This window comes from Lissotriton vulgaris, chromosome 4_1 (genome assembly GCF_964263255.1).
Source record: "Lissotriton vulgaris chromosome 4_1, aLisVul1.2, whole genome shotgun sequence".
In the NCBI taxonomy this organism is placed as follows: Eukaryota; Metazoa; Chordata; class Amphibia; order Caudata; family Salamandridae; genus Lissotriton; species Lissotriton vulgaris.
The window spans coordinates 924022703-924039303 of NC_141691.1; the positions used below are offsets into that span (position 1 = coordinate 924022703).

General features: G+C 50.3%; 2 protein-coding genes across 3 annotated transcripts in view; both read left to right on the plus strand.

Annotated features, from left to right (window-relative positions):
* The window catches only part of LOC147722730 (uncharacterized), a 637985-nt gene that overhangs the window by 470277 nt on the left and 151107 nt on the right, over positions 1-16601 (plus strand). The window lies entirely within an intron of this gene.
* The window catches only part of LOC147722731 (uncharacterized), a 488139-nt gene that overhangs the window by 84455 nt on the left and 387083 nt on the right, over positions 1-16601 (plus strand). For both annotated transcript variants that reach the window (XM_086965201.1, XM_086965202.1), the window contains exons 8-9: positions 719-752; positions 1087-1129. In XM_086965201.1, the coding sequence (XP_086821327.1) occupies positions 719-752; positions 1087-1129 (77 nt within the window). The remainder of the gene's footprint in view (positions 1-718; positions 753-1086; positions 1130-16601) is intronic.

Below are 16601 nucleotides of genomic sequence, written 5' to 3' on the forward strand. Positions count from 1 at the left end.
GGATGGTCCTTTGCAGAGATTGACTGGCATTCTTTCTGTAGCTTATTGCTATATATTAGTGTTATATTTGAACAGTTGAGGTGCAACCAATGCATGGACAGTGTTAACAAGTGTAACAAGCATTGGCATAGCCAATAGGTCCGCTTTTGGGACCGTATAAGTACTAAGTTATGCAGCATAATCGCCTCGGTGCAACAACATTAACTGTTGCATGGTTAAACACTTATAAGGCCCCAAAGGCGAGACCTATTGGCTATGCCAATGCTTGTTCCATGGAGATATTCTGGTGGTTTAGGGTGTGACAGAACCCTGCATTGTCTCCAGCATGTTGAAAGGCCACTGGCTATATTATATTGGCTTCACTATGCTAATGAGGCCCTGAATCTTTCTGTAGGTGTTAAAAGTGCCAATCTTGAAATAGCCACAGGGTGTCAAGCTATATGAACCCAAAAACACATATCTGCAATGTACGCTATGCACTTAACAGTGCTGCCGAAATCCATTGAAAGTGAAGTGCACAATCATTCAGAGAATGTCAAATTGGCCATATTTGTAAAGTTTGGAGGACAAGTGAACAGTGTTGTGGGGTTGTTTGGGTGGGGGGGAGGTGTGGAGGGGATGGTTTATGGTGGTCTATTTCAGAATGACCACCAAGCTTCAACTTCCATGACCAATGATGACTCACTGTTTTCTTGTACTTGTGTTTTTTCACTTTTAGGTTGAACCACTTTTCAAAGGTGATCCAGGAGATTGTAAGTTTTCTAATTCTACCCTGTGCTTTATTCTGCAAATTAATGATATCACTGTCTCTTTTGACTTTTAAAATAATCACTATTGCACTAGCACTTTTTCTACTATTTATACTCTATATAATTCAAAGCACATTTTAAGCTGTATCCTTAACTTTGGTTGAGGCTCATTCAAGTTAGTTTTCTAAAACTCCCTGTCCTAGATCTCTATTCAGTTTTTTTTTTTTATTCTCTACTACTCTGCTTCAATGCTTTGTTGCGCTGACAAAATTTGCTTTTGTACCTCCATCTAATATAAAAAAATAAGAATTATATTTGTTTTTCTACCATGTTCTAGCTTTTCCTCGTGAGTTTCCAGAGGCATTAAAGAGAAAAAAAAGGTAAATGTGTGGCTTTTATTCACTAACAACAAGGTGATTGATGGAATGCTTGAATTAATCTCAGCCTCTGGCAATTGCTCTGAGACGCATCCCAGTACATAGTTTTGTTTCTAACCATGTCACCTTAGTTTGGGCCCAGCCATATGCAAATCAGTCTTGAACCTGCTCCTAATTTTTTTGTTTGAATATCTTTTATTGATTTTCACTGTTCATTCACAATACATATCATAATGTTAAACAGGGAAATTCAACCGAACATCCTGTAATCATACAAAGTTGTTTAGGAAAAAGCAATAAATTGTCTCAGGACATCGTTCATGTATCACTTCACATAAAGCAAGAACCTTCTCAAGAGGGCTGCCTTTGCAAAGAGAAATCACGTATCCCAAGAGTATTAGGTGCATTTTGACTAAGGAGAGTGTTTTGAGGGTTGGGAAAATGCATTAAGGCCCAGGGCGTAACCTGAACAATTAGAGAAGGTTCATGTGGTAGAAATGATTTTAGAGAGTGTGCAGCTGCATGGTCATAAGAGTTGCACTTCTTGGGTTTTGTGGATATATGACAAAGGGGTATGATTTCCTAGCCGTGTATCTCCTACTGCCCATATTGGAAAACGGATACAGGACGTAACTTCCCAGGCGATGTCGTTGATGGATGCTTATATGTGTAAAGCAGGGTTTGGATAGTACGATATTCAAAGCATCTTAACAACTAGAACAACATTAAAAGAAATGGGTAGTAGAGTTCTCAATGAGTGGGTCAGCAGCGCAGTTACATGGCGCGGCTGAGAAATGCTGTATACAGGTACCAGGTATAAAGCAATCTTGTAGGAGTTCAGCCCCCCTATCTCGCCTGTTGTCTTGGTAGGGCTAGAGAAGGTTATACCCAATCTACTTCTCTACTGAGACCCGCCTGATGGCAAGACTTTAGGGTGTCATCCCAGCTTTGTGCAATGGGGTACTTTCGCAGTCCCGCAGTTTCTTCTCTATGAAGGGTTACGGTCACCGCCCTTGCCCAATTATCGAAAGAGCTGCGCCAATGTATTGCCTGCGGCGGTTCACTGCGTTTCCAATGTTTGATGATCAGTCTCTTCGCTGTGATAAGCCCAAGGTCCCAGAATCTTGAAGGGACTTAATGGAGTTTCGTTCTCTTGTACAGGCCCAGTATGCATGTCTCCCCATGTGTGTCCAAGTTCTTCTCCTGCACCCTCCGTCAGTATGTCCGTCACAGTGTGCCAGTACGTCTGTAGGGTGGGACATGACCACAACATGTGGAGGAGATCTGTACCTATAAGTGAGCTTCTCGGGCACGCGGACGTTGTGACTTCGAAATACCTATTGATTTTGTCAGCTGACAGGTATGCACGATGTATTATGTAGAATTGGATACGTTTGAAGCGGGAGTTGCGTGGGATGTTGGTGGCGCCTACCCATTCGTCTCGCAGGGTTTAGGTGGAGCACTGCGTGTGGGTCAGGAGAGCCTGCACCAGCCAGTGAACCACATGAGAGCCATGTCCCATGACATCTAGGTATTGTACTAGTGAGTGTGTCAGCAGTTCCTCCGAAAGGTCTCAAAAACATGCGCAAAAGTGTTGCGTGTAGGAGAAACTGCCCGGCTGGAAGGCCCATGTCTGCTGCTAGTGTCTCGAATGGAACCAAAGCGCCTTCAGTATATAGGTCTCCCAGCGTGTCTACTCCGGCCTGTGTCCAGCGTTCTAGTGCTGCTTCTGTTACTATGCCTCCGTCCCTGGGTGTGCCCAGCAGCGGTAGCATCGGGCATACGGTGTCGCAGTACAAGTGAGCTTTAGGCTTCTCATATAGCATTTGCGAACTACTGCCAGATGTAATTGTTTCGGGAAAGAAACTTTGGTCCGAGGGTGAAACTGTGTGTGAATGTGTGTGTGGGTCCAGACCATGGTGTCTGTGGTGGTATCGCACAAGTTCTTCCCTCTTAGCCATCCAGCTACCCATTGCAGCTGCGCCGCTAGGTAGAACAGCTCCTGATTGGGAACTGCTAGGCCTCCAGCGTCAGAGGGTGCGTAGAGCTTCAGCGCCACGCGCGGTCTCCCTGCGTTCCATATTAGGCCTCTGATTGAAGTTTCCAGCTCTCTAAATATAAGAGTCGGGACATACACCGGGGATTCCAAGATAGTGCAATGTGGTAGGGTACCAAGTGAGTCTCTCGTTATTAATGCGAATCTCACATTCCTGTCTACCCGCGCTGAAGGGGTACACTCCAGATTTGGCCCAGTTGACCTTCAGTCCCGACATAGCTTCAGAGGCGCTAAAGGTATCAGACGGGGCCAACGGCAAGTGGGTGAGGTCCCTGACATATAAAAGTAAGTCTTCCATGTATAAAGATACCGTATGTAGTCCATCGCTAGGGGAATCCCCCACTCTGTCTTGTACTCTCAGTAGTGCCGCTAGGGGTTCAATCACCAGCGAGAAGAGTAGTGGGGACAAAGGGCATCCCTGCCTAGTGCCCCTCTTAACACGAATGGCGTCTGATAGCAATTTGCCGTAGCGTACTCTTACTGTGGGTTTCTGATCTAGCAAGCCCACCATTTGAATATAATCGTCTCCGAGGTCATATTTCCGCAGCACTTCTACAAGGTAGGGCCACTCCACAGAGTCTAAAGCCTTTTCTAGATCGAGTACCAAGCACCCGGACCGGGACCACTGCTGCGTGGCATAGCTTTGCACTTTGAACAAGCCTCGTATATTGTGAGAGGTGTTCCGAGTGGGTACAAAACCATTCTGATAGATACATCTGCCGTGTGGATTCCTCACCTTGTGAATATCCCCCTTGCGTGAGCAGCATTCGGAAATTCTTTTTGTAGCTTCGCGCGGACGTCAGAGACACGGCTCCGCACGCGACTCCGCTGACGTCACCGACGCCTACAATAGGCCCACGCCGGCGTGATGACATCAGTTCCCTTTTTTCCGCGTCGTCGACGCTAACGGTTTTCAGGGATCGTGCTGTAGCTTTTCAGTAACTTTGTTACTATTTACCTGTTATTCTGTATATCTTCAGATTCTTCGAGATGTCGTCGAAGAAGACTGGTTTCAAGGCTTCCGGCGAATGTGGCAAGACTATGTCCATCACCGATCCACATGACTGCTGTGTCTGGTGTTTAAGCTCCGACCATGATGTCGAGGACTGTGCTTGCTGCAAGAAGATGACTTCGAAGGCACTGAGAGAGAGAGAGAGGCGAAACTCCTTGTGGCTAAGCTTAAGAGTAAGAAGGAAAAGAAATCTTCGAAGTCTCGTACTCGTCGGTCGAGGTCTCGATCGAGGTCTCGCTCGGAGTCCTCTTCAGCTCACGCTTCGAAGTCTTCGAGGAAGAAGCACAAGAAGAGCCACGAGTCACGTCATCGCTCCGGAAAAGACTCTGGTTCGAGACCGAAGTCCCAGGTTAAGCTCCTGAGTAAAGAGGTGGTAGTTTCGGAGTCGGAGCTGTCTCTGTTGGTGAGGCTTCACAACCAGGTTCGCCCGAATCACAGGAGCAGGTCCATTCTCCAGTTCCATCCAATCCTTCTGGTCAGGAGGATGAAGGTGAGGAGCAGGGGGCTGGTGAAGGCGAGGTTCCGGTGCCTGCGGGTTCGTCGACCCCGGTTCCAGGACTCGTTGAAGAGGTCGACATCGTCTCGACTCCGCCTCCTCAGGAACGACCCAGAGATTCTTATCCTGAGTTTCCAGCTCCAGGTCAGGATCCATCTCAGTTTCTGAACGCCATGTTTGGTGTCTATTCTAGGGCAATGTTCCCGTCTGGTGCACCTGTTGGTCCCACGGGTCCTATGGCTTTCAACTTGGGTGTTCCCCAAGCTTACGCCCCTGCGGCCTTCATGCCTTTTATGCCGGCTATACCACCGCATTGGCATTTTCCGACACCTCCGGTGTCCTCGACGCCGAAGCGCTCGACGCCCGTCGACGCCAGTCACATCGCCGCCGATGCCTACGACTCCGAGGCAACATTCTGTCCGACCTCGAGCTGAGAAGCCTCGTCCGACGTCGGGTTCGACGCCGGCTCCGGCGCCGTCGGAGTCGATTCCGAACCAGTTGGCTTCGGTTGTGAAGGAAAGGTCTCGGAGAAGGGCTCAGACTCCTGGAAGAAGATGGGTATCAGTATTCAGATACTGAAGGAGAGTTACGGGATTCTGAGGATCCTTTTGAGGATTTGTGTGAGGCCAGTGGGCTTGAACTGTCACCTGAATGGGAGTTGGCTTCAGTTTCTAATGTGCCATCAAAGGATGTGGTGCCTTATCACACTGTTATTAAAAAAGCAGCGAGCTTATGAACATTACACTTCCTACTGCTGACTATAAGCCTAACATCTTGACTGAGGTTCTTCATTCTCCCTCGTCAATAGTTGAGCCTGTGTTACCATTCAACGAGGCCTTGACTGAGCCCATCTATGAGGTTTGGAAAAAGCCTTTGTCTGCTCCTGCAGTATCAAGAACAGTTGCGAGGAGGTACAGAGTGGCACCTGAGGACCCTGCGTTTTTAGGTCTCGCGACCTATCGATGTGCGCAAGCGCATCGAGCGGAGCGAGAATTCAAGTGGCGAAAACATCTTCAAACCAAAGGGCTTTCAGCCCCGCGGTTTTCATGCTGTTCACGTGAACCACGTGATAACATGCACGCGCATTCAGGGCCAGCCAGCCCAGCACATCAAAGCGCTTCTCCTCCCCTAATTATTCATGGCCGGCCGGCCGTACTTTGTTTCCCGAAACTGCTTCTCCTCACCTAATTAGGGGAGGAGAAGCCCTTTGATGTGCTTCACACCAATGCGCCTCAGTCATTCCTCTTGTTTGTATTTGCTTCGGCTGCCATTCTCAGACTCCACGATCTGCTCATGTGCACAAGATGCTTTACACATTACACTCATCTGCCTGAAGTGGGAGTTTTAAACAAGCAAAGCTGGTCCTTCTGTACTTGCAGTTTCACTTCTAATGTGTGTTGTTATTTATCATGATTTTTAGCTGAGGTGTATCACGCTCGTTCATGAGTTTGATCTTTTCATACTGTGAAATGTTTTCGAAGTTGTTTTTGATTGTCTTACCGCTGGAGGTCTCCCTGTGCTACATTTAGCCTCTGACACATGCAACGCCACTCAACGCCACTCAACGCCATGCAACGCCGCTCAACCATGCAACGCCGCTCAACCATGCAACGCCGCTCAACCATGCAACGCCGCTCAACCATGCAACGCCGCTCAACCATGCAACGCCGCTCAACCATGCAACGCCGCTCAACCATGCAACGCCGCTCTGTGAGAAGGTGGCCTGATATGCAGTGCTCACTATTCTAGTGAACACTATGTATCAGTCCAGCAACCCTTATTGATGATTGGTTGTAAGTCAACCTTATAGACCAGCTATCCTAGTAGCGTGGATACGAGCAGTCTAAGGCTAACGACTCGAGAGGGAGTGTTAAGCCAGCTGTTTACCACACATATACCCCTTGAACACCAAGTGAAAGGACACCACACAAGTGTTATGAAAATAAACAAGTTATTTATTAAGAATCACAACAGCCCTGTACTCTTTATGAGGACAGGGTACTAAGCACAAAACAAAACCTTTACGAAAATACTTAAGTTAGCACAGTATATACAAATGCCCGAGGGGCACGGAAAACCATATACTCTGAAAGTGGAATGCGAAATTACTAGCAGGTAAGTACAGTATTAATAGGCTTTGGAATCGCTAGATCTTGACTATAGAATCTTCAGATTACTTCTAGAAGACCCAGGGGACTCGGGTGCAGAGTGTGCACTCTCACGCGTGATGCGGGACAAAGTCTATGGTAGCTAGTAAAGACAAAGTTAGTGTTCTCGGGCGAACCCGACCTGGTGGGAGGAAAACGAAAGGGGATTCTGACCCTTGGATAGTGATGCTATGCTGGGGCACCGAAATGCCGAAGTTACCTAGCCCAGGGGCTGCAGCTGCATAGGACTCAAAGGACGTCGGGAATCTTCGTAGACGGACCAGGAGCCTGGAAGAAAGAAGTTGCTGGCAGGCGACCAGTGAAGAAAGTTCGATGGATCCAAGCCTGGATCGAAGGAAGATGACACCTGAAAGCAGAGGGGACCAAGTTCGTGACTACTAGCCAGTAGTCAGGTGGCACCAGGAGGGCACCGGATGGTAGTCACCTCGACTAGGTGAGTGGGTGACGCTGTGCTCGCAGATCTCACGGACCAGGAGGCGTTGTCGGCGACCAGGATGGAGGAGCGAGCTGTCCCACGAAGATTGAAGCTGTCGGCGTCGCTGGACCCAGGATTGGGCAACAAAGCCTTGGCAAATTCAAGCCCACGCGGTGGACCTAAAATGGCGTCTGGTGTGGACCAGGAGGGTCCGGGGTGCCTCTCTTGAAGAAGGAAGCAAGGGCCAGTCTGGAGCAACCAGACCAGCAGCAGTGATGTCGTCGGGCGTCGTGTAGAAGGCCACAAGCCAGCCGGCTAGTAGCCACACAGCGCGGTGAGCACGCAAAAGCAGAAGGGCCCCACGCAGATCGTGGAGATGCTGGAGGGCTGATCTTCGGTGCTGGAGCTGCTCAGGGTTGGGGCTTCTCGGACCCCAAAGCACTCACCAGTGGAAGACTCGGTGGGCTTGTTGCAAAGAAGTCGTGCAGTCTTGGCGATCGCCGGTCCCTCGGTCTCGTCGCACTCACAGTTCTCAGCTTTGCTGTAGAGGTGAGTAGAGGTCCGAGGTGCCAGGGAAGCCGGGTCTCATCGAGCTGGGTCGTCGGATTCGTGAAGGACTTGCAGCAGACCGCAGTGTTCTTAGGATGGTGCCCGCTTGATGCAGGGTGACTACTCCTTAGCCACAAGGGAGAATCTTGAAGAAGAAATCTTGATGTCCTTTCGCAGAAAGTCGTGTCTTGATTCCAAAGATGATCTAATTTGAACAGGGTGCCCGCTCCCATCTTTATACTAAAAAAAGGGGGCTGACCCGGTGACTAGGTCCTGCCTATGGGTGGGACTAGGAGGGGGGTGGTTACACCCCTCTGCCATGCCGCACTTTCCCCAGGCCAGGGGCTGGTGTGCCCCTGGAACTGGTTCTGACCGGCCTATGCGTAGTGAGCACCGGGGTGCCACTCAGCAGTCACCTTCCTGAAAAGCCCTGCCTACCCAGGATACACAAAACCATGTCTGGGATGGTGCTAGCACCGCCCCGGACAGGAAACCCTTTGTCCAAGCCTCCCTCGCTGGAAGGACTCCCAGCAGCAGGAGGTCAGACTCGTGTCTGTGGTGGCAGCATCCATTTTGTGGAGCTGAGGCTTCAGTTAACTTTAACCGGGGTTCACAGTTACATACATGTCGTGTCCCTCTAGAAGGGTGGAATGCTAACCCCGTCGCCAGAATTGGCGAGGGGTTAGTATTCCAATTCGTATGACACCTTACTCGACCTGTTTTGATAAAGCAATACCAAAGATAGCATTTAACCGCGAGGATTATAATGCACTTAAGAGTATATGGTATGCGATATCATGGAACAGCTATTAGGACTTATTCCGCAAGCTGCAGACAGGCTCAGCTCATGCCAGAGCACCATCTCACATGATTCCAAGCACTCTGCCTTCAGGATTGTCAAGGCCTGCCATAGGAGTGACTGATAGGAATCTGTGTGTCCATTTTAGGGTTAGATATAGGTATACTATATCTACAGCAAAGGGTGATTACACGACTTTGCCCCAGCTGTCATGCAGCCAGTTGTGTCAAATTTAGGAGGCCAGCCAGGGGTGGCATAATACATGCTGCAGCCCCTGGCAGCCCTGGGTACACCCATGCCCTGAGTTACAGGGTCTGATAGGGTGGCCCAGTACCAATTGGAAATGCACCTAGGGTACATGGAATCCATTTTAAAGAGAGAGCAGTAGGCCTGGGGTCCTGATTGGCAGGATCCCAGGTCGACTATGTCAAAAACCAGCTAAAACACAGGGCAAAAAGTTGGGGGCAACCATAGTCAGGATGTACCTTCCTACACGCTCACACATGCAGCGCCGCTCACACATGCAGCGCCGCTCACACATGCAGCGCCGCTCACACATGCAGCGCCGCTCACACATGCAGCGCCGCTCACACATGCAGCGCCGCTCACACATGCAGCGCCGCTCACACATGCAGCGCCGCTCACACATGCAGCGCCGCTCACACATGCAGCGCCGCTCACACATGCAGCGCCGCTCACACCCACTTAGCGCCGCTCACACCCACTTAGCGCCGCTCACACCCACTTAGCGCCGCTCACACCCACGCAGTGCCACTTTCACACACACTGTGCAGTGCACAATAGGTCTCGCAGTAGGAAAGTTGGAGATATTGGTTTTGTAAATGACAAAGCCCTTTATGTTTTTAACATGCAAAATAAAAATAAAAGGCATTGTTATTTGCAATTGTAATAGCTCCAACTTTCCTACTGCGAGACCTATTGGCAACGCCAGTGCTTGTTATCTATTCATCCCTTGCCTGAGAGTTTACTGGTGCAGGCTGCTTGCTCTAAGAAGTCTGCTGGAGCTTTCCCACAGGTTCCTGGGGACAAGGAATCCAGGAAGCAAGATCAGGGTGCCAGGAAGGTCTTCTCATCAGCCAGTATGGCTTTAAAGTCAACCAATGCATCGTGCCTGATGGGGAGGTATATCCATGCCTTGATGGATTCTGTCAAGCAGCTAGTTCCGAAAATTCCTGAAGATGACCGGAAGGATTTTCAGGAGGTGATTTCAGACACTCAAGCAGCTGCGAGACAGGTGATTCAGAGTGGCCTGGACACTGCTGATTCGGTGGCAAGGGTCATGGGTTCATCTGTGGCCACCAGGAGGGCTGCCTGGGTTAAGACGGAGTTCTCTGCGGACATCCAGTCTGCATTGTTGGACTTGCCTTTTGATGGCTCAGGATTGTTTGGCAAGAAGGCTGATGTTGCCTTGGAACGTTTTAAGGACAGTAGGGCCACTGCAAAGTCCTTGGGTCTTCAGTCCAGAGGAACTACTGGTAAACGCTTCAGGGGGTTCGGAAGATCTTCATTTCGCTCTTACAGACCTTCCCAACAGCAGCCTCGGCAGCAACAAAATACGCTGTACAAGTCGTACAGGGGCAGACAAAGATCCCGCCCTATAGGTCGTCAATCCTCCTCCTCCTCCTCCTCTCCTTCCCAGCCCCCAGCCAATGCAGCAAAGCAGCCCTAGATCCGCCATTCCGGATCATGTGGGCCCAGTGGGGGGTCGGCTTACTCATTTCCTACAAGATTGGGAATTAATTACATCGGATCTTTGGGTTCTCAATCTTGTAGGGAATGGGTATGCACTTCCTTTCCGGGAATTCCCTCCCAATTACCCTCCTTGCCAGGGTTATTGTTCGGAGGACCACCTGCTTCGCCTGCAGGAGGAAGTACTGGCTCTTTTCAAAAAAGGTGCAATAGAGGTGGTTCCAGAGCAGGAAAGGGGTCAGGGGTGCTACTCCCGGTATTTCCTGATCCCCAAGAAGATTGGCAGGCTTCGGCCTATCCTGGATCTCAGGATCTTGAACCTTTACCTGAAACAGGAAAAGTTGAAGATGCTCACTCTTGCACATGTTCTTCAAGCGCTGCTGGAAGAAGACTGGATGGTGTCAATCGACTTGCAGGATGCGTATTTTCATATTCCCATCCTGAAGTCGCACAGGAAGTATCTCCGTTTTACGGTGGGGTCACAACACTACCAGTTTGTGGTTCTTCCGTTTGGTCTTACTACTGCGCCTCGAGTCTTCACCAAGGTGATGGCGGTGGTGGCAGCTCATCTCAGAAGATCGGGGATACATGTGTTTCCGTATCTAGACGACTGGCTGATCAAAGCGGAGTCGCCGGAGAAGGTGCTCCATCATCTGCAGGAGACAACTCAGTTGTTGCACAGGTTGGGTTTTTCGATAAATGTACCCAAATCTCACCTGGTGCCCTCACAGCGCAACCTGTTCATAGGTGCGGTACTGGACACTACTGTATGTCGTGCATTCCCTCCCCCTCAAAGGATTCGGGACATTCGGGAAATGATTCCTTTGTTTTTCCCTGGAGCGGTTGTTCCAGTCCTGAAGGTCCTTCGCCTGCTCGGTCTGATGGCTTCATGCATCCTGTTGGTCAACCATGCACGCTGGCACATGAGGGCACTCCAGTGGTGCCTCCGCAGGCAGTGGTATCAGCACAACGGAGATCTCAGGGAGTCAGTGAAGATCTCCAGAGAAACTGCAGCGGATCTGTCTTGGTGGAGTGTGGAAGGCAATCTGTCTCAAGGAAAGCCTTTTCAACTACCTCCTTCAGTTGCCACAGTAATATCGGGCGCGTCCACCCTCGGGTGGGGTGCTCATCTGGGGGACCTGGAGGTCAAAGGTCTTTGGTCTCCAGAGGAAAGGTTGCTTCACATCAACCTTCTGGAATTGCGTGCAATACGTCTGGCGCTCAAGGCCTTCCTCCCTTCCCTTCGCGGTCAGTCGGTCCAAGTCCTAACGGACAACACGACCGCGATGTGGTACATCAACAAACAGGGAGGAGTAGGCTTGCAGTGTCTCTGCAGAGAGGCTCTGCGTCTCTGGTCCTGGGTTCAGGACCATCAGATTTGTCTGATGGCAAATCATCTGGTCGGAGTTCAGAACGTTCGTGCAGACAGTCTCAGTCGGCAGTTCTCTGCCGATCACGAGTGGAGGCTCCATCCAGAGGTAGTTCACGACATCTTTCGGATGTGGGGGACTCCTCGGGTGGACCTGTTCGCCACTCACGAGAATGCTCACTGACTGTCATTCTGCAGCCTCCAGTTTCCGATGCAGGGAGCCTTGGGGGATGCGTTTCAGTTGAGTTGGAGCTCGCAACTCCTTTACGCGTTTCCTCCCATACCCTTGATTCCTCGGGTTCTGAGGAAAATTCGCCAAGACCGGGCCCGAGTCATATTGATTGCCCCGGATTGGCCAAGAAGGGTGTGGTACTCGGACCTTCTCCACCTCTCCTCTCACCTGCCGCTCCGTCTCCCTCACAGGGCAGATCTCCTCTCTCAGTGGGAGGGGCAGGTTCTACACCCCCACCTCCAGACCTTACACCTTCATGCCTGGAGATTGAACGGGGCAACCTGATTTCTTTTTCTCTCCCTCACGATGTGGTGGATGTCATTTTGTCAGCCAGGCGTGACTCCACTAAGTCCATCTATTCTTATAGGTGGTCTAAGTTTGTTATTTGGTGCAGGGAGAAGTCCATAGACCCTTTGAGGGCCCATTTATCTGATGTTCTCCAGTTTGCCCTTTCTCTGGCACAGCAGGGGCTTGCTGTTGCCACAGTGAAGGGTTATCTGTCAGCGCTGTCGGCGTTTATTTGTTTGCCTGACCAGCCTTCTCTGTTTAAATCTCCTATAGTTTTGAGGTTCTTGAAGGGCCTCGTTAATAAGTTCCCTCCTGTCCCTTTTATTGTGCCTCAGTGGGATTTGAATCTAGTTCTGACATTTTTAATGGGTGCTCCTTTCGAGCCTCTTCGTAAATGTACCATGAGGCTCCTGACTTTCAAAACTGTTTTCCTCGTTGCGATAACTTCGGCAAGGAGGGTAAGTGAGCTTCAAGCTCTTAGTTCCAAGCCCCCATTCCTGTCCATTCATGCTGATCGAATGGTTCTAAGGACCAGGGCTGCTTTTTTGCCGAAGGTGGTGTCTTCTTTCCACCTTGGTCAATCCGTCACCCTCCCTTCCTTTTATCCTCCCCCTCACCCTTCCAAGGAGGAGGAGAGGTTGCACCGTCTGGACCCCGAGAGGGCGGTGTCTTTTTATTTGGACAGAACTAGAGACTGTCGAATGGACGTCCAGCTCTTTATTGGTTTTGCTGGCTGCAAGAAGGGAAGAGCGGTCCATAAGAGGACTTTGTCGAGATGGATCGGCCTCTGCATTAAGATCTGCTACTCTTTGGCCGGTAAGGAACCACCAGAGGGCATAAGAGCTCATTCGACTAGGGCTAAGTCTTCGACCTCTGCATTGGCCAGAGGTGTGCCTGTAGAGGATATTTGTAGGGCCGCAACTTGGTCTTCCCTCCACACTTTTGCGAAGCACTACTGCTTGGATACCGAAGTGAGGAGGGATGGTCATTTTGCGCGCTCTGTCCTTCAGGATTTCCTGGTCTAGAAGAGTGGACACCCTCCTCCGGGAGTGGGGACTGCTGTGGGACTCTATTCACAAGGTGAGGAATCCACACGGCAGATGTATCTATCAGAAGAACAAGTTACTTACCTTCGGTAACGCTTTTTCTGGTAGATACAATATCTGCCTGTGGATTCCTCACTGACCCACCCGCCTCCCCGTTGTCCACTCTTCTTTGCCAGAGTATCTCTGATGGATTGTTTTATTGTAAAATGTTTAATTGCATTTACTTCACACTGTGTGTGTTGCTTTTATTTCTATACTGTGTATATTGTGTACATTTCTACTGTCATCGGTCCCCCGTGTGCCTCGAAGGCACGGAAAAAAGGGCGGAACTGATGTCATCACGCCGGCGTGGGCCTATTGTAGGCGTCGGTGACGTCAGCGGAGTCGCGTGCGGAGCCGTGTCTCTGTGACGTCCGCGTCCACGTCGGCGCAAAGCTACAAAAAGAATTTCCGAATGCTGCTGACGCAAGGGGGATATTCACTAGGTGAGGAATCCACAGGCAGATATTGTATCTACCAGAAAAAGCGTTACCGAAGGTAAGTAACTTGTTCTTTTGGTCGCTGTGTACAAGAGTGGGGACCAAGGGGGCCAGTAGTTGATCCAGTGTAGAAGCTAGAATCTTGTAATCAGTATTGAGAAGGGCCAGTGGGCGATATGAGTCTAATTGCGTGCAGTCTCTGCCAGGCTTAGGGAGGGATATGAGATTGGCTTCATTCAAAGTGGGGGGGGGAAGGGAGGAGTCCAAAATGGCCGCCGCATATACTCTTAGAAGCTCGGGGATCAGTAGATCGGAGTAAGCTTTAAAAAGATTCGGCTGGCAGTCCATCCGGGCCTGGGGACTTGCCGTTAGAAAGGGAGAAAATGACAGCACGTAATTAGTCAGGTGTAAGTGGTGCTTCCAAATCGTCGCGTTGTGTCGTCTATGCTTGGCAGTACTATGTCTGCAGTTATTTCAGCAAGAGACTCGTAGCCTAGATTGATATAATTTCATGTAGTGATGTACAAAAGCCTCATGTATGCTGAGCTGTGTCACCGAGATGGTCAGTGCGCGCCGAGTGGGCCTCATAATTAAGATGGCGCAGCCTCTCTAGTAGTCTTGCATGTTCTGTACGTGCCTCTTGCAGTGATTCGCCGCCTCTCTCCACCGCTTCGCGCTCCCTGCGGAGTAAGTCCGCCTCGATGTGTGTCAGGTCCTTATCCAACTGTTTCTGCATACCTGCCTGTGTACCCAAACAGTGACCTCGGATTACAACCTTAAATGCATTTCATTTCTATTTGGGGGGTGGTGCTCCTCCCTCCCACTGACTGCCTAGGCTCGCCCTGTCCTGTGAAGCGTTGTGACCGTCCTGACTCCGTCAGAAGCGGTCGCTCCCCACGGCCCCTGGTGGGTACGCGACTAGGTCCTGCCCTAGGGGTGGGACCAGGAAGGGGGGTGGTTACACCCCTCTCCCATGCCGGACTTTCCCCAGGCCAGGGGCTGGTGTGCCCCTGGAACAGATTCTTGCCTGCAGATGCGTAGTGAGCAACAGGGTGCCACTTGCAGTCACCTTCCTGTAAAGCCCTGCCTACCCAGGATACACAAAACCCTGTCTGGGATGGTGCTAGCACCGCCCCTGACGGGAAACCCTTTGTCCAAGCTCCCCTCGCTGGAAGGACTCCCAGCTGCAGGGGGTCAGACTCGTGTCTGTGGTGGCAGCATCCATTTTGTGATGCTGAGGCTTGAGTTAACTTTAACCGGGGTTCACAGTTACATACATATCGTGTCCCTCTAGAAGGGTGGAATGCTAACCCCGTCGCCAGAATTGGCGAGGGGTTAGTATTCCAATTCGTATGACACCTTACTCGACATGTTTTGATAAAGCGATACCAAAGATAGCATATAACCGCGAGGATTATAATGCACTTAAGTGTATATGGTACGCGTTATCATGGAACAGCTATTAGGACTGGGTTCCACAAACTGCAAACTGGCTCAGCTCATGCCAGAGCACCATCTCACACGATTCCAAACACTCTGCCTTCAGGATTGTCAAGGCCTGCCATAGGAGTGACTGATAGGAATCTGTGTGTCCATTTTTTAGGGTTAGATATAGGTATGCTATATCTAAAGCAAAGGGTGATTACACCACCTTGCCCCAGCTGTCGTGCAGCCAGTTGTGTCAGATTTAGATGGCCATCCAGGGGTGGCATAATACATGCTTCAGCTCCTGGTAGGCCCTGGGGACACCTATGCCCTGAGTTACAGGGTCTGATAAGGTGGCCCAGTACCAATTGGATAATGCACCTAAGGTACACATGCCAATTTAGTGAGAGAACAGCTAGGCTGTGGGTCTGATTAGCAGGCCCACAGCCAGAGAAAGTCGTAAACCAGTGAAACAAAAGCAAAAAATCTGGGGGATCATAGGATTGCAGACCCTACTCTCCTACATCATCCTCATGCTTCAACATCCTACGCATGCTAAAAAAAATCTTCAGATGGATCCCCACCGAAACAAGAAAGACGGTCACCCACACACTGGTCAAAAGCCGACTGGATTACGGAAACACCCTTTACGCCGGAACCACAGCCAAACTACAGAAAAAACTCCAACGCATCCAAAACGCCTCAGCTAGACTCATACTGGACATTCCCCGTCAAGCTCCTATTTCAGGTCACCTGAAAGACCTCCACTGGCTTCCCGTCAACAAGAGAATTACGTTCAGTCTCCTCACCCACGCACACAAAGCCCTCTACCACTTAGGACCCGAATGCCTCAACACGCGACTGTCCTTCTACACCCCCACTCGCCAACTACGATCATCCAATCAAGCCCTCGCCGCAATTCCCCTCATCCATAGATCCACCATGGGAGGAAGAACCTTCTCCTACTTAGCGGCCAAAACCTGAAATTCTCTCCCCACCCACATCCGCCTAATACAGAACCACCTCTCCTTCAGAAAACAACTTAAAACTTGGATATTCGATAAGTAAAATACCCCCCCTCCCCCAAGCGCCTTGAGACCCTCTGGGTGAGTAGTGCGCTATACAAATTTTCTGAACTTGAACTTGAACTCTAGGATATGTGGATTATGATCAGAGTGAGTACAGCCCATGTAGTAGGTGTCAGTGACATATGGCAGCAGCCCGCCTGAAGGCATGTACCTGTCTAGCCTTACATGTAGTGTGCATGGGCGCCTGAGTAATAAGAATATATCTTCGTGCTTGGGTTGCGACTCCGCCAGGCTTCATGTAGATTCCACTGCAAGGCCCAACTTGTTAATGCTTTCATAGCCCATGCACAGGAGTGTCAGATAGGGGCGGGAGGGAGCGGTCCAAAGGGATATCAAGTATGCA